This window comes from Bubalus bubalis, chromosome 6 (genome assembly GCF_019923935.1).
Source record: "Bubalus bubalis isolate 160015118507 breed Murrah chromosome 6, NDDB_SH_1, whole genome shotgun sequence".
Classification (NCBI taxonomy): domain Eukaryota; kingdom Metazoa; phylum Chordata; class Mammalia; order Artiodactyla; family Bovidae; genus Bubalus; species Bubalus bubalis.
Window position 1 is genome coordinate 59,461,470 of NC_059162.1, and position 24,112 is coordinate 59,485,581.

Sequence of the window (24,112 nt, forward strand, 5' to 3'; positions counted from 1 at the left end):
TGGCTGGATGGCATCAACGACTTAATGAACATGAGTTTGAGCAAACTCTGGGAGATAGTGAAGGACAGGGAAGCCTAGCATGCTGCAGTCCATGGGGTTGCAAAGAGTCAGACATGACTGAGTGGCTGAATAACAACAACAAAATGCTCAATAAGTGCTGCTGCTGCTGCTGCTAAGTCGCTTCAGTTGTGTCTGACTCTGTGCGACCCCATAGACAGTAGCCCACCAGGCTCCCCTGTCCCTGGGATTCTCCAGGCAAGAACACTGGAGTGGGTTGCCATTTCCTTCTCCAATGCAGGAAAGTGAAAAGTGAAAGTGAAGTCGCTCAGTCGTGTCTGACTGCCAGCGACCCCATGGACTGCAGCCCACCAGGCTTCTCCATCCATGGGATTTTCCAGGCAAGAGTACTGGAGTGGGGTGCCATCGCCTTCTCTGAAATAAGTGCTAGCTTTAGTTATTCTTATGATTACTTTTGTTAGATTGTAAGCTTCTTGAAATTAGGAACCATGTTCCAAATATTAAACAGTGAATACCTAATACAAATATATTATTTATTATTCATTTATATAACAGTTATATTTAGTGATAAGAATTCCAGAAAATGAAACACACTGGAATTAAGATTACTAGATTTAATTCTAGTTTATGTTCCACTTCTTTATTTCCCCCAAGTTGGTGGGTTGTTTTATTTCTTCCTCTTAATCTGACAATTTTTTATTTTTGAAAAATAGTAATCATTTCTTTTTTTTTTTTTTTAGTAATCATTTCTAAACTTCCTTTTGTCTTTTCTCACTGCAGGGTGATTCACATTCAAATTCCACCTGTATTTTTAAGTGTTAGCTGCTCCAGGCTCTGTGCTAGGTACTTGAGCATACCTAAATATTATCTCCATTTCATAGAGAAGAAAACCGAGGCTTAGAGAGTTCAATGGAATGGCCCAAGATCATACAATTAATGGGCTTCCCTGGTGGCTCAGATGGTACAGAATCTGCTTGTAATGCAGGAGACCTGGGTTCAATCCCTGGGTTGGGAAGATCCCCTAGAGAAGAGAATGGCAACCTACTCTGGTATTCTTGCCTGGAGAATTCTATGGACTGAGGAGACTGGAAGGCTACAGTCCATGGGGTCACAAAGAGTTGACACAACTGAGCAACTAACACATACTAGTTCAAGAATGACCAATTAGACTTAACCATAAACCACTGAAAAGAACTTTAGGAGGAAAATGACTAAGTAGTTTGATGTACAGAGAGATAGAAATGTCTCTTCTTCAAAAAGGGGTGAGGAGGAGAGTCAGGGAATTCTTTGTGAAGATGAAATTACTCTCGGAGATGGCCAGTCACTCCATGGACAATTGAGAGCTGACTAATCTGGAACAAAACTTTTTCCTTTCACTCCTTTCATTTTATATATATATATATTTAAATATATATAAAATAAATATATATTTTATTAATCATATATATGTATATATACATGCATGTTTATGGCATATAAATGAAAGTAGATAAATTGCCACTATTTGGAAGATAACATGGTAGGCATGGGAGAAAAGCATTTTATTTGATGATGTGTGGACCATAAGTACTGGAGAAGGAAATGGCAACCCATTCCAGTATTCTTGCCTGAAAAATCCCATGGACAGATGAGCCTGGTGGGCTACAGTCCATGGGGTCTCAAAGAGCTGAACATGACTGAGTGACTAAGATGATGATGGACAATAAGTAAATTCACAGGCTTTTAATATATAAAGAATGAATCTAGTAGAAGAAGACCCCTTGTCAGTGTTGAAAATGATAGCACATACGTCCTTTCACCAAGTTTAGTTACAGTTCTCATAATATAAAACTAATCCTTGAAATGCCCGGTAAATGTGCTGATTCTGGGTACAGATGAATCCACCACTTCTGAAGGCTTGGTATGGACTCCGATTTAGGTCTCCAATACATGTCCAGCGATTTTTGGTGCCCTTGCGGGAAATACACCATTTGGCATGATCCTGATAAGAGCTGAAATAAGAGTGTCTAGATATCTTAATTGCTTTGATATTGTAGACATGGTGAGGAAGGGAGCAGTTTGAAGGAAGCTCTTGTCTCTTCCGCTGCCAGGTTTCTGTTAGCAAGTGTGTCTTCAATTGTTGAGCCATCCAGGCTGCAAAGATGTCTAGAGTTTATAAAGAGAAAAATAGGTTAATAATTATTCTTAGATAAATCCTAAAAATATCATCAGGAAGAGAATCATCACTCATGCCTGATATGTGGATGTCACAAGCATAATAAAAACAACATGATTGAAAGAGTGGATGGGAGAACATTTTGTAAACGCTAAAGTGATATGAAAATAAAAGTTATTATTAATAAGATGATATTGGTGCTGAAAATGTCTTCTGTTCTGCACAAACAAGGGAGCAATATATGTTTTTGTCCTGAAAAGACCTTTGGAAAGACTAAGGCTAGAGAAGTAATCAGAGGCCAGAGTATATATACAGAGAAATATATATATATAGTAATATATATATAGTATATATATAGAAATCTTTATAAACCATGCCAGAGTATATGAATTTTCCTGAAATCAATGTGAAATTTTTTAATACTGTATTTTATTTATTCATTCTAAATTAGTTAATTTTATTTCCGTTGCTCTGGATCTTCATTGCTGCATGCAGGCTTTCTCTAACTGTGGAGAACAGGGGTTACTCTCTAGTTGCAGTGCACGGGGATTCTCATTGCAGTGGCTTTTGTTGTGGAGCACAGGCTCTAGGCTCATGGGCTTCAGTAGTTACAGCACATGGCTCAGTAGTCGCTGCTTGCTGGCTCCTGGGCATGCAGGCTTCAGTAGTTGTGGCTCATGGGCTCTAGAGTGAGGGCTCAGTGGTTGTGGTGCAGGGGCTTAGTTGCTCTGAGGGAGGTGGAATCTTCCTGGGCCCGGGACTGACTGAACCCGTGTCCCTTGCATTGGTAGGCAGATTCTTATCCACTGTGTCACCAGGGAAGTCCTCAACAGAGAATTTTTTAAAGAGTGTTAGTGGCGGATCACAATAAACTGTGGAAAATTCTGAAAGAGATGGGAATACCAGACCACATGACCTGCCTCTTGAGAAACCTGTATACAGATTAGGAAGCCACAGTTAGAACTGGACATGGAACAACAGACTGGTTACAAATAGGAAAAGGAGTACGTCAAGGCTGTATATTGTCCCCCTGCTTATTTAACTTATATGCAGAGTACATCATGAGAAACTGGAAGAAGTTTCTTCCAGTTGGAAGAAGCACAAGCTGGAATCAAGATTGCTGCGAGAAGTATCAATAACCTCAGATATGCAGATGACACCACCCTTATGACAGAAAGTGAAGAAGAACTAAAGAGCCTCTCGATGAAAGTGAAAGAAGAAAGTGAAAAAGTTGGCTTAAAGCCAAACATTCAGAAAATGAAGATCATGACATCTGATCCCATCACTTCATGGAAATAGATGAGGAAACAGTGGAAACAGTGGCTGACTTTATTTTTCTGGGCTCCAAAATCACTGCAGATGGTGATTGCAGCCATGAAATTAAAAGACTCTTACTCCTTGGAAGGAAAGTTATGTCCAACCTAGATAGCATATTAAAAAGCAGAGACATTACTTTGTCAACAAAGGTCTGTCTAGTCAAGGCTATGGTTTTTCCAGTAGTCATGTATGGATGTGAGAGTTGGACTGTGAAGAAAGCTGAGCACAGAAGAATTGATGCTTTGACTGTGGTGTTGGAGAAGACTCTTGAGAGTCCCTTGGACTGCAAGGAGATCCAACCAGTCCATCCTAAAGGAGATCAGTCCTGCATGTTCATTGGAGGGACTGATGTTGAAGCTCCAATACTTTGGCCACCTGATGCAAAGAGCTGACTCATTGGAAAAGACCCTGATGCTGGGAAAGATTGAGGGCAGGAGGAGAAGAGGATGACAGAGGATGAGATGGTTAGATGGCATCATCGACACAATGGACATGGGTTTGGGTGAACTCTGGGTGTTGGTGATGGACAGGGAGGCCTGGCGTACTGCAGTTCATGGAGTTGCAAAGAGTCGGACATGACTGAGCAACTGAACTGAACTGAGTGGGGGGAATTAATAGAAACTAATTTATGATCATAAATATCAACTGAGAAACAATGTGCAGGATGAATTGAGAAGACTACATTAGATTGGAGAGAGGAAAAACATGAGGTTGTCATAATAACTGTGATAACAAGCAGAAGTGTAGACTATGCCATGACAAAGAGATGAATTGAGGGTTATTAAGGACCTGGAACTGATTGTATTTGATGATTTGATATGGGGGGGAAGTGACAAAAAAGAGGGATTTAGAGTTTCCAGGTGACTATGCAGAATATGAGAAAAGGGGTAAGATATGTGAGGGATAATGATGAGATGAGTTTGACATATTGAATTTTATGTGGCTCTGCCACTCACTGTTGAATACATCTGTCAGAACACAGGCCTTGGATGAAGATCTAGATTTGGGAATCTCTCAAGGGCTAGCTGCAATTGCCTCAAATGCATTGTAGATGACATAAGGATGAGTAGAAGACCACAGGGCAACCTAGTCACATAAGGAGTATACAGAGGAAGAGGACATGGCAGAAGAGACTTAAAAGCAGGAGGAAGACCAAAAGACTATACACTGCCAGGACTCAGGGAGGGGAAAGTTTCAGAAAGGAAACTGTTCCAACTGTGCCAAATTCTACAGAAGCTATTTCTGTCTTATTAATTTGAGATCTCTCATGCCTACCACAGGGCTTGACAAGTAGTAGGCATTCAATAAAATTTATTCACTATTAAAGGAAGGAATCAAGGAAGACTGAGGTCAATTAAGGCTGTCATGGGTGACTGGGGATAGATACAGAGAAACAAGACTGTAGTCAAGGAGCAGCGAGCAAGTAAAGACCCTGAAGAATTTTCTCAAAATAAATTTAGAAGAAAAGAAAAAAAACAGAGATATAGGGAATCTAGAATTGAGGGAGGATTTTTTTTTTAGGAATGTTTGGGGCTCGTAGAGTAGATAGGCTAAAGTACAAGAGGGAGAACAGATTGAGTGTAAGAATCCATGTATTCTGAGCCAGGATAGTTTCTAGGGCACAGTGGGGCACTGCTTCTGTTGGGAAGGGAGGAATCTAGTAAAAAGGAATGAAAGTAGAAATGATTGTTGAGGGTGGAGTGTGCACTTGAAGTGGTTTCTCCCTCTATTCACTCTGTGAAGGAAAAACTGAAGATGAGTGAAGAGACAGGGAAAGGTAAAGGACTTGAGGGTAAGGAAGGCTTAAAATAATTGCTTAGGGAGTGAAAGAAAAGGAAGAAAGCTTGATTCTGTGCCCAACTGAGGCTGGAGACTGAGTTTTTACTGGCCTCTAGCTAGATGGTTGTGAGTTACTTTTTTTTGGATGGATCAGTAGTCCTTCTATTCAAGTGGCTATTGTTTGAATTGATCATTGATGTCCCTTTTCCCTTTCCTTTTTTTGTCTTTCCTCCTTTTCTATTTCTACACCCCTAAATAATCAGTATATTTGCTCTTTGCAATCCAAAGTGAGTCCAACAGCACTGTTACAACATATCGTTTTGATGATGGTCTTTCTTACCGTCAAGAAAAGACTCAGACTTGGCAAAATGGAGGAATTTTTGTCCCTGGGCTGACTGAAGTGTGGCCAGGTGCCGGCCTGGGATCTCTGAGGAGCTGGATCCAGCACATAGCTGGGGCATGTGGATGAGCTCCATGTGAAAGGTTACAGGGATGGAGCAGCTGTAAATGTTTGGGTTGTAGACCAAGAGCTGAGAGTCTGAACCGCAAACAGTAAAGAAAAGTTGAGAATTAAGACACAAATGGAAATGCTTGTTGGTATTTTAGATCTTGTTGTGAATTAAAAAACTGAACAGAACAAAAAACATAAATGAAAGTATTTCCTTCTTTAAGCCAATAGCCTTCAAACTTTTAATTAAAATAGTTGACACCTATTGAGCACTCCCTACTTTTTATTACTTGGGTTTACTAATTTAATCATAAGAATATTACCTTATTGTTGGGTAAGTTATTTTATCACAATCCTCATTTTATAGATAAATTAATGGAGAATTTATGCCCAAAGGTATAAAACTTGTAACTGAAGGAGTTGATATTCAAGCCCAGGCAGGCTGGCCTTGGAGACCATGTGTTTTTTATCCTATGTGTAAACATACAAAAGTAGAAAATGCCCATATACTGATCATCCAGCTCCAAGAATGACCAATTCATCACCGTGAACACCCAGTCTCTATGCTATTAAGCTCTATAATCTTTGCAGGAGCTCAGCTAGCTAGACTAGGGCTTAATTTGGGTAAGAGGCTCAGTGATCCTTTTCATCAGATGGAAATTTGATTTAAAAAAATCATATTCGAAACCTCCTGTATTAGAACAAATCACTCTTTACTATTTAGCAGCTCTCTCAGTAAAAAATGATTGGTAAAATACCATCACTACTTCTCCTCATTTGTACTTTGGATTTTTCAAGTCCAAGTATTTTTGGCCACTTGAGCTTCAGATCTTAAGGGAAAATCGTCTGGTTTAGGCTCAGAAGTATCATGTTGTTGGCCTGTAAGCAACATGAGGTCTGCACAATTTAAAAAATAAGGTGGAGATCATATTAGAAAATCAGAAGATCTCTTTCTCTCTCAATTTCTCTTTCTCTCTCTCTTTTCTACTTTACATCTTCCCCTAGATTTCTGCTTCCCCTGAAAAATATGGAGATGTACGTCTTCATTCTCATGGAGCCACAACATAATGGAGTAGCAGCTTTCAAGGAAAGCTAGTGGAGAGTCAACACCCCATTTTGTCAAATTCCCCACTGCCCATGCGATGTCCACTGGTGTCACCCAGTTTTGTCACCTGCCTGGCCCCTTTAGACATTCGAAACTACCACTTCTGATCAAGTTCAAAGACTTTCTTGGACCAGGAAACCAAGGTTCAGTAAGTGAGCCTGCCCAAGATCTCATCATGGCAAAACCAATATTGGAATCTAGGTATCAGGGTTTATGAATAGAGAAGCAAATGAAGTGATACATTTATTCATAATTTCCAAATCCCTTCTTAAATATTATGTCTTTTTTAAAACACTCTAATGTTACCTATTGCTTCATACTGGTTGTACTTGAAAGTTATGCACATGCCAGCTTGTCCATTTCGTCTCCCTGTGGGTGGATAATCATAGCCTTCTTCCGGAACTGGAGGAAAATGGGGAATGGAATGAATCAACCAGAACCCCTGGACTCTGTTCCACAGAAGTACACCTACCAAAGATACAGTTAATACAGATAAATTAGAAAAACAAGCCTCCTTTAAAAACAGAGTTCAAAGCTACAACATTTAAGCCTTTTAAACTTCAGGCTAATGTTTCCTTAGGCTAATAATGACAAAGATCATGATCTTTTTCAAAGATTTAAAAACCAGTTCAGGTACACATTACATTGCCCCATTACTGATGGTAACCCAACACAAGAGGGAGCTAGCGCAGACACCCTGTGAAGAGTTAAGAGGCATTTCATGTTGGAACTACAAGGAAAATTTGTTTTGGCAGAATGCAAATTTGCTAAATTGGAGTTTGACCTCGATAGACTATATAGTCACCTGGCAAGCTTCAGATAATGTTTTTACTGCTAAGCAGCTAAGCTATTTTCAAAACCCAGCTGAAAAACATAGTTGAAAGAGAAAATATCAAATGAAAAAATGTATTTGCAGTAATTTGTTGTGAGAAACTGATGCTCATTTATGTGCAGAAGTCACCCAATTTCACAAGTTTGAAAAAAAGGAAGCAGAAAAGGGGTGGGGGTGGGGATGAAGGAAGCCATGTCCTAAAGCATCCTGCTGCTGCTGCTGCTGCTAAGTCGCTTCAGTCATGTCCGACTCTGTGCGACCCCATAGATGGCAGCCCACCAGGCTCCCCCGTCCCTGGGATGCATGAAAGTGAAAAGTGAAAGTGAAGTTGCTCAGTCGTGTTCCACTCTTCATGACCCCATGGACTGCAGCCTACCAGGCTCCTCCGTAAAATCTCTGGAGCAGACAGTATGAAAGCCAGAAAGGAAGAAAACTGAAAGATTTTCAACATCTTGTGACATGGCACAAAGAACCCTGTCCAACAGGCACCTAGGACTATTTCTGTGTTTGTAAATATATCAGGATAATTTGGGTATGCTAACTTGGCTTTCTGGTTTGCACATGACCATGCAGATATAAAAGTCATGCTTGCCCTAGTGTTAGAGTAGAAACCAAATGCCTGCCAGTTATTTTTTTTTTTCCAAGAACATACTTTAAGAAAGCACACTGTTGCTGTCTCAGTGACTGTGGAATCAATATCTGCATCGAGATGGAAAATGTTCTAAGTTCAGCTGCCTCACAGAGCTGGATGACCTCAGGGTCTCTCTCGTGCCCAGATGAGTATGCTGTTTGTCTGAAATCCTAACTTCCTGGAACAAGTGCCACAGGATGTTGGAGCACCTGTTGGCAGGGAACTCTCCCATATGACATCAGGTTCCACTCCATTTCCAATCTTCTTTCTGAGCCCTTGTATCAACTAACAGAGTGGAGTGACAATGGTGGTGGGAGCTTGGTAAAGAAGAGTTTGCAGAATGTGGCAAATAGGACCATCAGGAGGGCAACTTAGCTAAATCAAAAGCTAAGTTGCTCATGGCATTTGACAGCCATTACAAATTAAATTCTTAATTAGAGTTGCAAACTGGCAGCCCACAGGCCAAGTCTAACCTGCAGATACATGTTATTATGCTTGCAGATTATTTTTAAAACTTCAAATTCATTGCCAGCACTTAAAACTGGGATTTTCCACAAATTCCTCATTTTCTCTGGAAAAAAATCACATTCCCATAAGGCAAGCTGAGTGGTAACTGCTTCTTTAGACCATGTTCTCTAGTTCTCTAGTTCTCTAGTTACCTGCCAATTCAGCCCCGTTGGCTTGCTGACATCATTTTCCTGACCCTGAAGGCATTTGCTTTGGGAACCTTCTGAAAAACACTTATTGCCATGGGAAGTTATTCATGGTATATTAAGTTGAAAAAAGTTTGAAGTAATCACTAAAAAAGTTTTATAAAAAATGTTTCAAAATATATATTATAGAAAAAGTAAAAAAATATTAGACACAACTGGGGGCTTCCCAGGTGGCTCAGTGGTAAAGAATCTGCCTGCAATTCAGGAGAAGCAGGTTTGATCCTTGGGTCAGGAAGATCACCTGGAGGAGAAAATGGCAACCCATTCCAGTATTCTTGCCTGGAAAATCCCATTTTCCAGGAGCCTGGTAGGATACAGTCCATAGAGTCACAAAAGAGTTAAACATGACTTAGTGACTAAACAACAAGATTAGGTGTAATTAGCTAATGAACATTAGGATTACAAATTTTTTGTTTACTATCATTTTGACTTCTTCAACAACACACATACTTATATACATAGTTTACAAATAGAAAAATATAAAAAAAATCCCTATAATAAAAATCATTATAATATATAATTATTAACAAACTTACTATAATATGAAAATTATTTTTAAATACTTTTTCAAAAATGTTTACTGTATTTTAAATGGGACTAAGAAGGGTGAATTTTACTCTATGTAAATTATACTTCTATAAGTTTGACTAAAATGTGTGTACACACACACACACACACACACACACACACACACAGTCTGGCTAATATTTCCAGTAGTCAAATGCTTGTATTTCTGCTTTAAAGTATATTTTAAAAATGCTGAGAAATAAAATGGTATTCGTGTGAAGAATATTTCAAAGTCAAATATATCATTATAAACTGTGATACAGGAATCACTCATCTTGATAACTCAGACCATTAAAAAGAAAAGCTATCTTTTTAGTGTGGAATATAAACCTACCAAAGATAGGATGTTTTAAGAAAATGCTGACTTCCAGTAGGAAAGAGAAATAAGAGCCTTTGTCATACCTTTGGTGTGTCCATACTTTCTGCTGTAATTCACGGATTTAGGGACTCCATCATTGTATATTAGATAGGCTGTGCTGTTACTCTGCAGGAATATTTTAAGGTTATAATGGCATAAGTCCTTCACTCATAAACATTTTTTGCTCACAACATTTCTACCAGCTACCCAGCCTACGATACTGAACTTTCATTAATACACATGAGAAATCATCCATTCCCCTAATGGGCAGATTTCCCATCAATTTGAATTCTGTGACATGCGAGGCAGGAGACGAGAAGTCCATCCTCAACTTCGCAACCTGTGTGACAGGAGCCCTGTGCTCTATGATGTGTGTGTGAGGGCAATATTCCTGTTTCTCCCAGTTGTTTTGGACTCATGTTTCTGATGAAGCAACTAGTGTATAATAAAGGAGTCCTTAAATATTTGTTCAGGAAATGAAGTAGGAACAACCAGCCAAGGAGTACATCTGGGCTTTTTCCATTGATATTATAGGCACAGTGCAGAAATGGCTGTCAGGGTTTGATTTCCTCTGCCTACTTTGTGCTTTACCACTCGGTCATAGCTTCCTGTTTAATCAGAATTCCTCATTCTCTGCTTCTACTACCTCTTTGTTAGTGGAGGATTTTTTCTTCAATCTATTTCTCTGTGTCACTTCACCTTTCCAACTTGACGTTTCCCTGCTTAAAAAAAAGTGGTGTAATTGAATGTGTGATATTGGACTTCCTCTGGTAAGGCAAAATGCTAGTAAATTCTCCAAACAGTTTGCCAAATCTCTGAGTCAAAATGAAGCTATTACTTTGATAGTGTCTTTTTGTCATGTTTTGGAAACTTGCTTATATTTGTTCAGTGTCGTTCCATTTCAACTGTATCATGATGCAGTGACTCTTAATGAAGCCAATAATGTCAATAGTACAAAGTCTCAGCAATATATTAATAATTAAAAGCAGGAAAGGACAACCCATCTCTGTAAAAAAGGTCTTTGTTTTTCTCTGAGAAAAAAATACGAGTCTCCTACAGTTGCTTCATTATTTGATTTCATCTAAAACCTTTTTTTTTTTTTTTAAAGGCATAAGGTAGTCTGTATAGCATTTTTGGCTACTATGTTTAGGACTATTCGGGGAAATAAGTTGTTTTCTTACCTGCATTTTCCGTAATTGGCCACAGCTACAGCTGGCATTCGCGTTCTCCGCTGGAGAGCTCTGACAGTTGTTCTATGAGCCTGAGTTGAATGTGCTAACAAGGCCATTGTGTGCCTTTAGGGTACAATGTGGAGGGCCTCTGGGAAGATTTGGAGAGGAACACAATTCTCCTAATAGATGAAGTTTATCATTCTAACTAGGAGTGTAACAATCAGCTAAGATTAAATGGGATGTAGCTCTAGTGAAGAGAGGCCCTCTTACAAAGGGGAAAAATCACGAACTAACAATAGGGCCTGGAGATTATCATACTAAGTGAAGTAAGTCAGACAGAAAGACAAATATCATATGATATTATTTATATGCAGAATCTTAAAAAAATGATGCAAATGAGGTTTTTTACAAAACAGACTCACAGACTTAGAGAATAAATTTATGGTACCATGGTGGGGGGGAAAGGTGGGGAGAAGGGATAGATTAGGAGTTTGGGATTGACATGTACACACTGCTATATTTAAAATAGATAACCAACAAAGACCTGCTGTTTAGCCCAGGGAATTCTGCTCAGTATTCTGTAATAAACTAAATGGGAAAATAATGTGAAAAAGAATAGATACATGTGTATATATAACTGAATCACTTTACTGTGTGCCTGAAACTAACACAACATTGCTAATCAACTGTGCTCCAGTATAAAACAAAAATAATAAAAGAAGAATAGGCAGAAAGAGTCCTGTGCCTTTGGACATCTTTATTTCTTTAACTCCTAGTTGGATTTGACTTATTTGACTACTGGATGTTGAACACGAAGGTTACAGTCCCCAGTCTAGCTGGGAATGTAGTCAGGCATATATAGGCAACTGTGATATGCTCTAAGTGTTATTGTCAAGGTATATGGAAGGTTCTTATTCATTGACACAACAGTAGAAGAAGGAAAGTATTTCCCAACATAACCCCAGATATTATCTTAACTTGACATTTGAGATTTAAAACCGTTAGTCTGATCTTGCTTTCTGCTTTCTGTTAGAAGTTCAATTCTGGGTCAGAAGACGGGAAAGTTGTATCTTCATGGTCACTTCTGGCACGTATGTTCAACTTCCAAAGAACATTCAGTCTTACCTGAATATCACCCTCTATTGTTGTTATTCTTTTTTTGGCTCTAGCCAATCAAACATGGCAATCAGCCCCTCTACTGTCATTTTCTTCCAGAATCCACCACTCATGGCATTGTGTGTGAGCAGGGTTTACTGAAGCTATGAAATATTGAATGGTTTTACATTACCAAGCTGACCTGCCTCAGTCTCCCTCCATGTTTTATCTACTTTTAAATTCCTAGCTTCCATCTACATTTTTTTTTTTTTTTTTTTTTTGCAGAGCATTTTAGCTCTCCTGCCTTCCTAGGCTCTGGGACTACTTTTGCACTTCCAAAGATCATTGTTATAGTTTGTCAAACTAAGACCCACTCTCCCCAACCAAGATAAATGACAGAGGCTTTGCAGTGTTACTCTTTCCTTTCTCTTCTTGGGCAGTGTGAAGTGGGGAGGGGAAGAATGTGTTTATTTTTTCATTGATGGGTTATACTCCAGGTTTTCCCATTACCAACCTTGGAAAGCAGAAGCAGCTACAGGTAGTTTTGATTTTATGTAATAATTTATTAATTCAAAACAGGCTTGTTGCTGAGATTGAAGAATTTCTAAAAGCCTCTAGGACAGTGTTTGGAACATCACATGTATTCAAATAGTTTACAAGTAAGTTTTGACTTGGTAACTTGGCTCTGAAGGCTGGTGTTAATGATAGGTGAATACAGTGAAATATTTGCACACACAGAGACAGTTCTCCACACATTTCAAGTAAATGTTCAAATAGACCTGTACACTACAGTGTCTCAGATGGTAAAGAATCTGCCTGCAGTGCAGGAGACTCAGGTTCGATCCCTCGGTTGGGAAGATCCCCTTGTGAAGGGAATGGCAACCCACTCTTGTATGCTTGCCTGGATAATCCCATGGACAGAAGAGCCTGGAGGGCTATAGTCCATGGGTTCGCAAAGAGTTGGACATCACTATGCGACTAACACTTTCAGTAGTGCTACGGTCTAACTCAGAATTCTTGTGGGAATTAAATTAGTTGACATATGTAAAGGCCCAGCACATTGTTAAGTGTTGAGTTATTTTACATTTTTACTTCTCAACAAATTGTTAGGAAATGCATAGATGAATATGAAGTGAAGTGAAAGTCGCTCAGCCATGTCTGACTCTTTTTGACCCCATGAGCTATAAAGTCCATGAAATTCTCTAGGCCAGAATACTGGAGTGGGTAGCCTTTCCCTTTTCCAGAGGATCTTCCCAAACCAGGGATCGAACCCAGATCTCTTAACCAGCTGAGCCACAAAGAAAGCCCATGCTGCTGCTGCTGCTAAGTCGCTTAAGTCGCGTCCGACTCTGTGCGACCCCATAGACGGCAGCCCACCAGGCTCCCCTGTCCCTGGGATTCTCCAGGCAAGACACTGGAGTGGGTTGCCATTTCCTTCTCCAATGCATGAAAGTGAAAATGAAGTTGCTCAGTTGTGCCTGACTCTTAGCGACCCCATGGGCTGCAGCCTACCAGGCTCCTCCATCCATGGGATTTTCCAGGCAAGAATACTGGAGTGGGGTGCCATTGTCTTCTCCAAGGAAAGCCCATAGATGAGTGTAACTGGATATTAATTATTGTTTGATTTACTTGTCATCTCTGGTTGAAAAACAGTATCTTGTCACTGAATAGCAGATGCTGCCTGGATGTTGGGAGACTGCGCACACTGAGGCACTAGGCCTATCTACCCATGTCTCTTTGGCTGGTTAGTTCATTGCCTGATGAAGTCCAGTGTATGTGCTCAGTCACTCAGTCATGTCTTACTCTTTGTGACACTTTGGACTGTAGCCTGCCAGACTCCTCTGTCCATGGAATTTTTCAGGCAAGCATACTGGAGTGGGTTGCCATTTCCTCCTCCAGGGGATCTTCCCAATCCAGGGTCCAAACCCACGTCTCCTGCATCTCCTGCATTCGCAGGCTGATTCTTTACCACTGAGCCATCGGGAAAGCCCAATGAAGTCCAGATAGCAGATTTAATCTCCATACAGGCAAGTTAGTTCCAGGGCCTTGAACTAGTTCTTAACTTAGTAACCTAGGTACAGATACTCTAACCCAGTCCTAGCTCTTAACCTACTATTTTGAAAATGATTAATTAAAAGGAAGACCAAGTGGAACCCTTTACTTTTCCCATCAAACTCATCACACTATGGCATGAACAACCCATAACTCATGGCATATTGACCATAGATCTATACTGCATTGTAATAGGAAAGTGCTCTTCTCTCTAGTTCCCTTTAAAGGGCTAAGATAGCCAGTACTGAGAAAACTGGCAGAGTTTGGCAGCCAGAAGATTTCAATATGTAATTAGTTCAGTGATGCCATTGGACATAATGCTAAATGTATCAACAATTTGGCTTTGCTGTAGAGTCTGTTGACATATCCCTTAAGGTCTTGGTTGGGTTGATTCAGATTCTGAGCTAACTTACTTCCAGCTGCTAGGATTGGGGGGGTGAGCAGTAATAACTTTTTGGAAGCTTTGGAGTCTGTATAATGCATTTTATGTGATTCAAATGAATAATTAAGTATAACATACCTCAGAGGCAGGTGCTTCATACAGTTGTTGTAATGTCCTTCCCAAAACACTCTTGGTGGCATTCATCAGTTGCTTACTCCTACTCCAGCTTCTGGTTGTAGAGTCTAGATACAGGTACTCTAACCCAGTCTCTCTGCTTTCCTCGCTTTGTTTTTTGGGCAACTTATAAAAGGTAAACCTAACAAAGGAAATAATTATGAATTACTAACATTTACTTGGAGAAGGCAATGGCACCCCACTCCAGTATTCTTGCCTGGAAAATCCATGGACGGAGGAGCCTGGTAGGCTACAGGCCATGGGGTCGCTAAGAGTCGGACACGACTGAGCGACTTCACTTTCACTTTTCACTTTCACGCATTGGAGAAGGAAATGGCAACCCACTCCAGTGTTCTTGTCTGGAGAATCCCAGGGACGGGGGAGCCTGGTAGGCTACCGTCTATGGGGTCACACATAGTCAGACATGACTGAAGTGACTTAGCGTAGCGTAGCGTAACATTTACTGTTACATTTTTTTAAAAATTATTTATTTATTTGGAGGAAAATTGCTTTACAATGTTGCATTGATTTCTGCCATACAACAATGTGAATCAGGCATGAGTGTGTGTGTACACACACATACATTCATCACACCTTCCTCTTGAGCTCCCCTCCCCTTCTGCTATCTCATCCCTCTAGGTCATTACAGAGTGCCAGGCTGGGCTCCCTGTGTTATACAGCTGTTTCCCAGTAGCTATCTATTTTACACTGGTGCTACTTTCTCAATTCATCCCACCCTCTCCTTCCCCTGGTGTGTGCACAAGTCTGTTCTCTATGTCTGTGTCTCCATTCCTTCCCTGCAAATAGGTTCCTCAGTACCATTTTCCTAGATTCCACATATGTGCCTTGATATATTTTTCTTTTTCTGACTTACTTCACTCTGTATAACAGGCTGTAGGTTCATCCACCTCACTACAAATGACTCAAGTTTGTTCCTTTTTATGATTGAGAAATATTCCATTGCATATACGTACCACATCTTCTTTATCCATTTATCTGTCAATGGACATCTATTGCTTCCATGTCCTGGCTGTTGTAAATAGTGCTGCAATGAACATTGGGGTAAATGTGTCTTTTTGAATTGTGGTTTTCTCAGGGTATATGCCCAGTAGTGGGATTGTGGGATCAATGGTAGATTTATTCCTAGCTTTTTAAGGACTCTCCATACTGTTCTCCATAATGGCTGTATCAGTTTACATTCCCACCAATAGTGCAGGAGGGTTCCCTTTTTTCCATTGCCTTTTCAGCATTTATTGTTTGTAGATTTTTTGATGATGGCCATTCTGATTAGTGTAAGGTGATATCTCATAGTAGTTTTGATTTTCACTTCTCTAATAATGAGTGATGTTGAGCATCTTTTTCATATGTTTATGTCTTATTTGGAGAAATGTCCAAGTATTTTGCCCATTTTTTTGATTGGGTTTTCTGATATTGAGGTGTATGAGCTGCTTATATATTTTGGAGATTAATTTCTTTGTCAGTTGCTTTGTTTGCAGTTATTTTCTCCCATTCTGAGGGCTGGACTATTTTCTTGATGGTAGCCACTGTCAAGCACTTAACTATATCATTTCACCTATATTTCACAGAAGGTCTTGAAGTTTAAGGAGAGGGATTTGCTCAAGCTTTCTGCCTCTTATATTCCACCCTTACTGTTGCTCCTTCCCTGAGAAGGAAATACAAATCTGACTGTGCATGTTCTAAAAACATTTACTGGCCTAGTGTGTGAGATCCCTGTGGTGAAAGCCCACATACATTGAAAATGGCTCTTCTATTCTTTCCACGGTTGGTAAGAATGCCAAGGCCCAGGCCTGAACTAGAGAAGTCTTAGATGTGTCTCTGCTGCCTGAAGGGCTTGGCATGCACATCTCTTTGCAGCTGGCTGGCTGAATCTGAGATTTGGGTTTGGGCATCAGAGTCAGTGGAGGCTGTTTTGAGCCTCTGGCCTGAGCTATGTTCTTCAGCTCAGTTTATCGGCATACTCTGCATTGAGGATTGAGGGCCAAGACCAACCAATTAAGTAAGTGCCTTGCTTTCTTTACTATTGTCTCCTGTTTGTATGTTTCCTTTGGTTGTCTCACAGGATGGAGAGGTGGTTGGACCTGCATGGTATTCAGACATTCTTGAATCATCTGGCCCAGGGTTTCTCAGTGTGCTCTATTCACATTTTGGGGCTCATTGTTCTTTGTTCTGGGGGGCTGTCCTATGAATTGTAATATCCCTGGCTTCTACCTGTCAGTAGTACATATTCCCCAAGTCGTGCCAATCAAAAATGTCTACAGACATTGTCGAAAGTACCTGAAAGGTGAAATTGACTTTGTCTAGCCAAATACCCTTTAATAGTATGAACACACATTTAACCCTCAAATACTCACTGAACCAAACATTGTAATGCATTCACTATTACCACATAGCTGCATCTCACTTTACCCAGAAAATCTTCACTTTTCACTGGGTTCTCATCAGTCTTATGCTTCTATTTATGCTCTTTCCTGCCCTATCCAGGCTTTCTGCCTCTCAGGGCCAGGTCCTCACATGTGGCAGGAAACATGAAATTATTCTTTGATGCTGACCTCATGTTCCTCTGGCCTTTAACTCTCACAGTAAGTTGTAGACTCAAGACTGTGCCTCCCTGTGTGCTCAGTTCAGCATTCTCTCTGACAGATACTGCTAAATAATATGTCCATTCATTTGTGGCAAAAATAAATTTTTTGTGTTGATCACAATTTGATGGCCCACCCATGAAAGATTTGTGAACTATCATGGCACACCAGTTAAAGACTAGTGCTTTTATAAACAATATTCCTGGGTGACCCTCTCCAGTTATAATCTGAAGATTCTTGAATCTATTTCTAGCCCAGATCTCTGTGCTGAGGTCTCAGTTCAGTTCAGTCACTCAGTCGTGTCCGACTCTTTGTGACTCCATGAACTGCAGCACACCAGGCCTCCCTGTCCATCACCAACTCTCGGAGTTCACTCAAACTCATGTCCATCAAGTCAGTAATGCCATCCAGCCATCTCATCCTCTGTCGTCCCCTTCTCCTCCTGCCCCCAATCCCTCCCAGCATCAGAGTCTTTTCCAATGAGTCAACACTTCGCATGAGGTGGCCAAAGTACTGAAGTTTCAGCTTCAGCATCATTCCTTCCAAAGAACACCCAGGGCTGATCTTCTTTAGAATGGACTGGTTGGATCTCCTTGCAGTCCAAGGGACTCTCAAGAGTCTTCTCCAACACCACAGTTCAAAAGCATCAATTCTTCAGTGCTCAGCTTTCATCACAGTCTAACTCTCACATCCATACATGACTACTGGAAAAACCGTAGCCTTGCTGAGGTCTCGATAAACCCAAATGCAAAGATGATTCAGAGACCAACTCCATGTTTTTGAAACCAAGTTCATGATATTGTGCAACAAATCTATTCATTCCCTACTCTTAGGGGACACATTCACACAGTCACAGAAGCTAGCAACCTGCAAGTCTTTCTTAATATCTTTCTCTCTCCTACTACCCTTTGCCCATCCATTACCAAGTCTTCTCAGCTGCTCTTCTGCTTTACTTCTACTTCTTTGAGTATCCAGATATTGTCTGGATACTTTTCTCACCTATTATGCTGCAGAAGTCTCGCTGGTCTCCATGACTCTGCACTGGTTCCTGGCCAATTGGCCTTCACAGTACTGCCAGTGGGCTTTCTAAAATGCAAATCTGACTTTTTCAAGTCCCTACTTGATGTCCCTCAGTAGTTCCCTTTCAAGGTCAAGTTCAGATTCAGCAGTTTAACCCATAAAGCCCTTCATGACCTGGCCCTCACTTATCTCTCTAAGCTCCCCTCTTGCCATTTCCCCATGTTCTCCTGAAGCACAAACATTACTTAACTGCTTCCAGACTCTCTCCATTGTTTATTGCCTCTGGACCTCCTCAATGCTTCTCCATTGGCCTGAGATGCCCTGACATCTCCCTTGTCTTTCTAACCAACTCAAAGTTATTCTCCAAATGTCTCCTAGAGAAGTCTTTTGGGCTCCATCCTCTCTAATGCCCCATCTATACCCTTACCACACAACTATGAGCTCCTTAAGGGTAAGAACTATACTTTATTCATATTTATATTTTCAAAACTTAGCACAGGACTGGTGTGTGCTCAGTAACTGTTTGGTGAGAGAGTGATTGAGTGTATCTGTGTCTTTCAGCCTCAGCTTTACACAAAGCTTTATGCCAACCATAAAGGCAAACCTAAATATCCTAATTAAAGAGTGAAGAAGTGATCAGAGCTTTTGAGAATCCACGATTGTAATGCAAAGCTGTGTTTCACCCCTTTGACACTTCAGGAGATCAGTGGCCTCCCACCCACTCTTAACAACTGCCTGTCCTGCCCAACAAAGGTTAACCAAAGAGTGCTGTGTACCATCAAGCCCTCTTCCTCCTTCACATAAGTATATGCTCCACTATCAGGAAAAAGTCACCTATCTTCTCTCCTTTGTCAACTTAAAAGAATGCTGGGAGTGTTCTGTTAGGAAAACCACAAAGCAATTGAAGGAACCTGCCAAATGAGAGAAGCTGTCAGCTCTCCCACACCTCTGTGGCCACCAGCTTTGCCCTGCTGAGAGCATGAATCAGGCCCACAAGGCACTGCTCAGCTCCTTCTCAAGGGAAAACTCCCTCATTCAGAGCCTATCCCTACCTGGATATGTGGCCCATTTACACACTTTCACTTCCTTTCCTTTTATGGGGAGAGGTGGAGCAGAGATCTCCTTCAGAACACACAGTGACCCAGGTAACCACCAGTAGTTTGGCTTTCCACTGGCAGGCACCAAGCCTTACATTTCATTTACTTACCAGTCCACAGCTTCACCTTCTTCATTTCTGCATGATATTTTTGTTGCCTCCAGGATTCCAAAGAGACCAAGGGAGAGCACAGTCAGCAGTGTTCCTAGAAGTCTTGCTGTCATTTTCTGTCACCTTTAGTCCATGGCACAGCAGGAAACCTTCCCCCTGGACGGTGGAGTCTGAGTTTCAAGTCTCCCTCAAACTGTGCTGGCTCTGATGTTTGGTTCCATTTACCTCTGCCATTTGCTGTCTGGGCATTTTCAGATTGGGACGCATCCTATGTAATTGTGTGATTCGGTCACAACGTGCCAGCGTGATTCCTCATGCCTTTGTGCTGAATTGTTGACTGGTTTGCAAAGTCATCAAAAAGTCCTGGAGAGAAAAAAGGGATGTACAGGTAACTCTTTGGAGTGAACATCATGTGATAGGAAGTTCAGCGTACAGGAGAACTCTGTATTGATAAGCAGATGTTGAATTAAATCTATTTCATGTGTTTTCCCCTTATGATTGTCTCTCTATGAAAAGAAAAGAAAGTAAAGTAAAGTCACTCAATCATGTCCGACTCTTTGCAATACCATGGGCTGTAGCCTACCAGGCTCCTCTGCCCATGGGATTTTCCAGGCAAGAATACTGGAGTGGGTTGCCATTTCCTTCTCCAGGAGATCTTCCCAACCCAGGGATTGAACCCAGGTCTCCCACATTGTAGGCAGATGCTTTACCATCTGAGCCACCAGGGAAGTCCTCTGTGAGTTTCCCTATGAGTGAGAGTAAATGTTTGTGGTTCACCCATTAAACAGAAATGACAAAATCTTATGTCTTAATAATACCTAGTATCTATCACTTGTGATACTCTCTATCTTAAGGAAACATTTCCTAAAGAGTACTTCAAAGGCTTGCTTCAGAGAAAGGGCAAATTCAGAATTGCTTTTAGCAAAGATGTTTGCATATCCTCTCCACCTCCTAGTTTCAGCCACTCAGCATGGTGCTTTACTTCAAAGAGGCTTTGCTGTCCAATAGGTTACAATGCAATCAGATAAACATATTGACAACTCTTGCTTCAGATCAAATGAAAAATGTTGCAAGCATTGGTTTTGCCCAAATTATTCTTTCTCTTGAAACTGAACTCTTGAAACTGAATCTGAAGTTGAAAACAAAGGGAAAATGGCTCATTACCATAATGACTATCAAAAGGTGAGCCCATTCTCTTTTTGGAGGAGGGAAGAGGTAGATGGGCATATGAAAAAATTTCTTTAAGTCCCTGCTGACTTTTAATCAATTATTAAAGATGCTGTCATAATAAATAGAAGTTTACTTTATACCTGAAAATAATTATGGCTCTGATCTGTCTCTTTGATTATGGATCCAGATCAGAGTTACTTAAGGATTCAGACTAAACTGGACCCTTGCAAATTGGATCACTTCTGTGGTTGAACTGGACTTATTCAGGATTCTCAGGGGTTCATAGGAAAGAGAGGGGTAGTTCTCCTATAACAGAATTTTGTGTGAAATGTTCTGGACCACCTGTCCATATTTTCCTGAGGTGCCTGCAAGAAGAACAGAACTCTGGACCTTGATTCAAACCTGATAAATAAAAATCCTTCCAGTTGGGTCAGGAATCTACCTTAATTACCAGGTTTTTGGTGATCTGCTGTACTTTAAACTTTGAGAATCGCTGGCCTGAAATCAAGGCTGTGCTGTATCTGGTTACCAAATTGGTAAACTGAGAAGCCTTTTTCTGACTATTCCTCCATGGGTATCATATTATTTAATGTATGTTTTTACTGCACTCAGATTAAAATGATCTCAGCAAACCCAAGCTTTTCATCAATTTTCAGGATGGGGAACACATGTGGCAGATTCATTTCGATATTTGGCAAAACTAATACAATATTGTAAAGTTTAAAAAAAAAAAATTTCTCCTTAGGGAAAAGCCCAACAAACTAAGAAAAAAAAACAAACAAACAAAAAAACAAACAAAAAAAATTTCATAGCATGAAGTTTACTTTTCTAAGTTAAAGTGAAATAAATTTAATTTTATTCATATTTATCTTGTGATACCTTTTCGTATTATGATATAGATGAATACACTAGGCATAAGATTCATTAATTCATAGAAAATATAAAGAACTTGTTTTCAGTTACGTAAGCTAAAGATCTTTTGTTGAATAAGATATAAAATAATTCATTTTTTCTCCTCATTACACACTTAGCACATGCATGCATACTTAGTCACTCAGTCGTGTCTGATTCTTTGCAATCCGATGGACTGTATGTAGCCCACCAGGCTCCTCTGTCCTTGGCATTTTTCAAGCAAGAATCCTGGAGTGGGTTGCCATTTCCTCCTCCAGGGGATCTTCCTGACCCAGGGATCAAACCTGCATCTCTTGCATTATCCTGCATTAGCAGGCGGATTCTTTACCAACTGTTCCACCTGGGCATCCTACACACTTAGCACAGTGCATGGCAAATAATAAGTGATCTGTAAATGATAGCTAAGAATAGCTATCATTAAAAATAAATAGCTATCATTAAAAATAAATTTAAAAAAATTTATTTTTACTTCAACCTGAGCCTTTCCTGTGACTGGGCTTTAGGATACCTGTATTAGGATGGTTTTGCTAAAGCTAATTTTATTTCAAGGTCTGGAAAAACAGGTAGGTTCTTTTCTTGGAGATGTCATTTTTAATAGGCTTTCTTATCTCTTGTTTCTGACCTGATCATGATGGTTGTCAGTCAACAGCCTTCATTATGCAATCACTAAGTGTCAAACAATGCACCCCAGACACTGAGGGGATCCGGGAATTTCAACATTACCCTAAAGCCTAAATTCCAGTGTGTCCTGGGTTTTTACTAAAAACAGCAAAGTAATGTCATGGAAGGAAGCACAATGAATTTAATGGATAGGCAAAACAAACTGGGCAGAATGTTTTTCACATTACCCACTTTTGAAACCCAAGTAATACAATATTATGAAAATACCACGTCTCCGTCATAATGATTAAATCTTTATAGAAGGAATCGTAGAAAATCCCTTCATTGTAACTTGGCCAAGTATAGTGAACAAAGATGAGTTCTTCACTTGGCATTGGGCTTCTTATTTTATGGTTGAAAGTTTGCATTAATTCATCCAGTAATTCTAGAAAATCTGTCTTTCTTTAATTGAAGTGTAGTTGATTTGCAATGTTAATTATTGCCATACAGTAAAATGATTGTTGTATATATATATTCTTTTTTAAATACTCTTTTCCATTATGATTTATCATAGGATATTGAATATAATTCTCTGTGCTATACAGTAGGGTCTAGTTGTTTATCTGTCCTATGTATAAAAGCTTACATTTGCTAACCCCAACCTCCTATTCCATCCCTCCGCTAACCCTCTCCCCACAAGTCTGTTCTCCATGTCTTTGATTCTGTTTCATAGACAGGTTCATTTGTGTCATATTTTAGATTCCACATATAAGTGATATCATATGATATTTGTCTTTCTCTTTCTAACTTACTTAGTAAGATAATCTCTAGTTGCAAAAAGCTCAGTCTTAATCTCTCCAAATTTTGCCTCTTTCACATTATCTCTATCATATCTTTCTAGTACATTTTTATACTATTCTTTTTCCAAAAAAAATTTTTTTTTCATGGAAGTATAGTTGATTTACAATGTTTTGTTAGTTTCAGTTGAGTATAGAGTTCTCTGTGCTATACAGTAGGTCCTTGTTAGTTATCTATTTTATATATAGTAGAGTGTATATGTTACTCATAAATTCCTAATTTATCCCTTCCTCCAACCTTTCCCCTTTGGTAACAATAAGGGGATAAACAAATAACAATAAACTCTTTATGTTTGTGAGTCTGTTTCTGTTTTGTAAATACATTTTGTGTTTATTTCGTATATTCGATCTCCTGTGTATCTGCTTCAATCTTTGATTCTTTATTTGGATCAGTCTCCCAGATCAATCTCTTTGGCAAGATTAAATCGTTACTTAATCTATCTCTTACAAATAACTAATTCTTTCTGTTTCAGTCTGTTTCTTAATCCACTTATTAGTGCATTTCTAGAAGCTCTGTTGGATTCTTTTTCAAATTTTCTTGGTCTTTTTTTATGGTTTTTTTATTTCTTTTTCAAGACAAGCTATTTTAATTTTCTCTTTTATTTCTGTAAAAATATTAAATACATGATTTTACATTTTGTGACTGATAATTCCAGTATCTGAACTCTTTGCAGCTCAGACTTTGCTACCTGTTATTTCTGTGACTCTCTCTCAAGATACCTTGTTACTATGTATGCTTTTGATTTTTCATTATGAGTTTATGTTCCTTAAAGCTTTATATGTGAGAATGTGAGGATGAGATACAGTTGGGTTTGTTCAGACCATGGTCTATGTTGGCTTCAGCACAGTGCATTCATCTTGCAAAGACTCCTGGGTATTAGACTGCTGGCTTTGTTTCTTTAGCCTCAATAACTCTTTGAGGCATGGCTTCCCTGGTGGCTCAGACAG

At 39.8% G+C, this 24,112-nt stretch overlaps 2 protein-coding genes across 7 annotated transcripts in view; one reads left to right on the forward strand and one right to left on the reverse strand.

The window, feature by feature from the left end:
* Positions 1–617: 617 nt before the first annotated feature.
* On the reverse strand, positions 618–20,538 carry DNASE2B (deoxyribonuclease 2 beta). Of its 6 annotated transcripts, none has more exons than XM_044944778.2 (7): positions 20,444–20,538; positions 19,626–19,988; positions 14,763–14,940; positions 9,968–10,049; positions 7,129–7,224; positions 5,610–5,807; positions 618–2,163 (listed from the first exon to the last, which is right to left on the reverse strand). In XM_044944778.2, exons 2-7 carry the CDS (start codon positions 19,736–19,738, stop codon positions 1,823–1,825), a joined length of 1,008 nt encoding a protein of 335 aa, XP_044800713.1. In that variant the 5' UTR covers positions 19,739–19,988; positions 20,444–20,538; the 3' UTR covers positions 618–1,822. The 6 variants fall into 6 exon arrangements, with proteins under 6 accessions (XP_044800713.1, XP_025144165.1, XP_006070935.1 ...); XM_025288380.3 differs by having other exon boundaries at positions 7,129–7,290; positions 20,444–20,532; XM_006070873.4 differs by having other exon boundaries at positions 7,129–7,290; positions 20,336–20,453.
* A 122-nt stretch (positions 20,539–20,660) lies between these two features.
* Positions 20,661–24,112, forward strand: part of LOC102411007 (uricase) — a 35,432-nt gene continuing 31,980 nt past the window's right edge. The window contains exon 1 of the mRNA XM_006070878.4: positions 20,661–20,807. Within this exon, the coding sequence (XP_006070940.3) occupies positions 20,778–20,807 (30 nt within the window). The 5' untranslated portion in view covers positions 20,661–20,777. The remainder of the gene's footprint in view (positions 20,808–24,112) is intronic.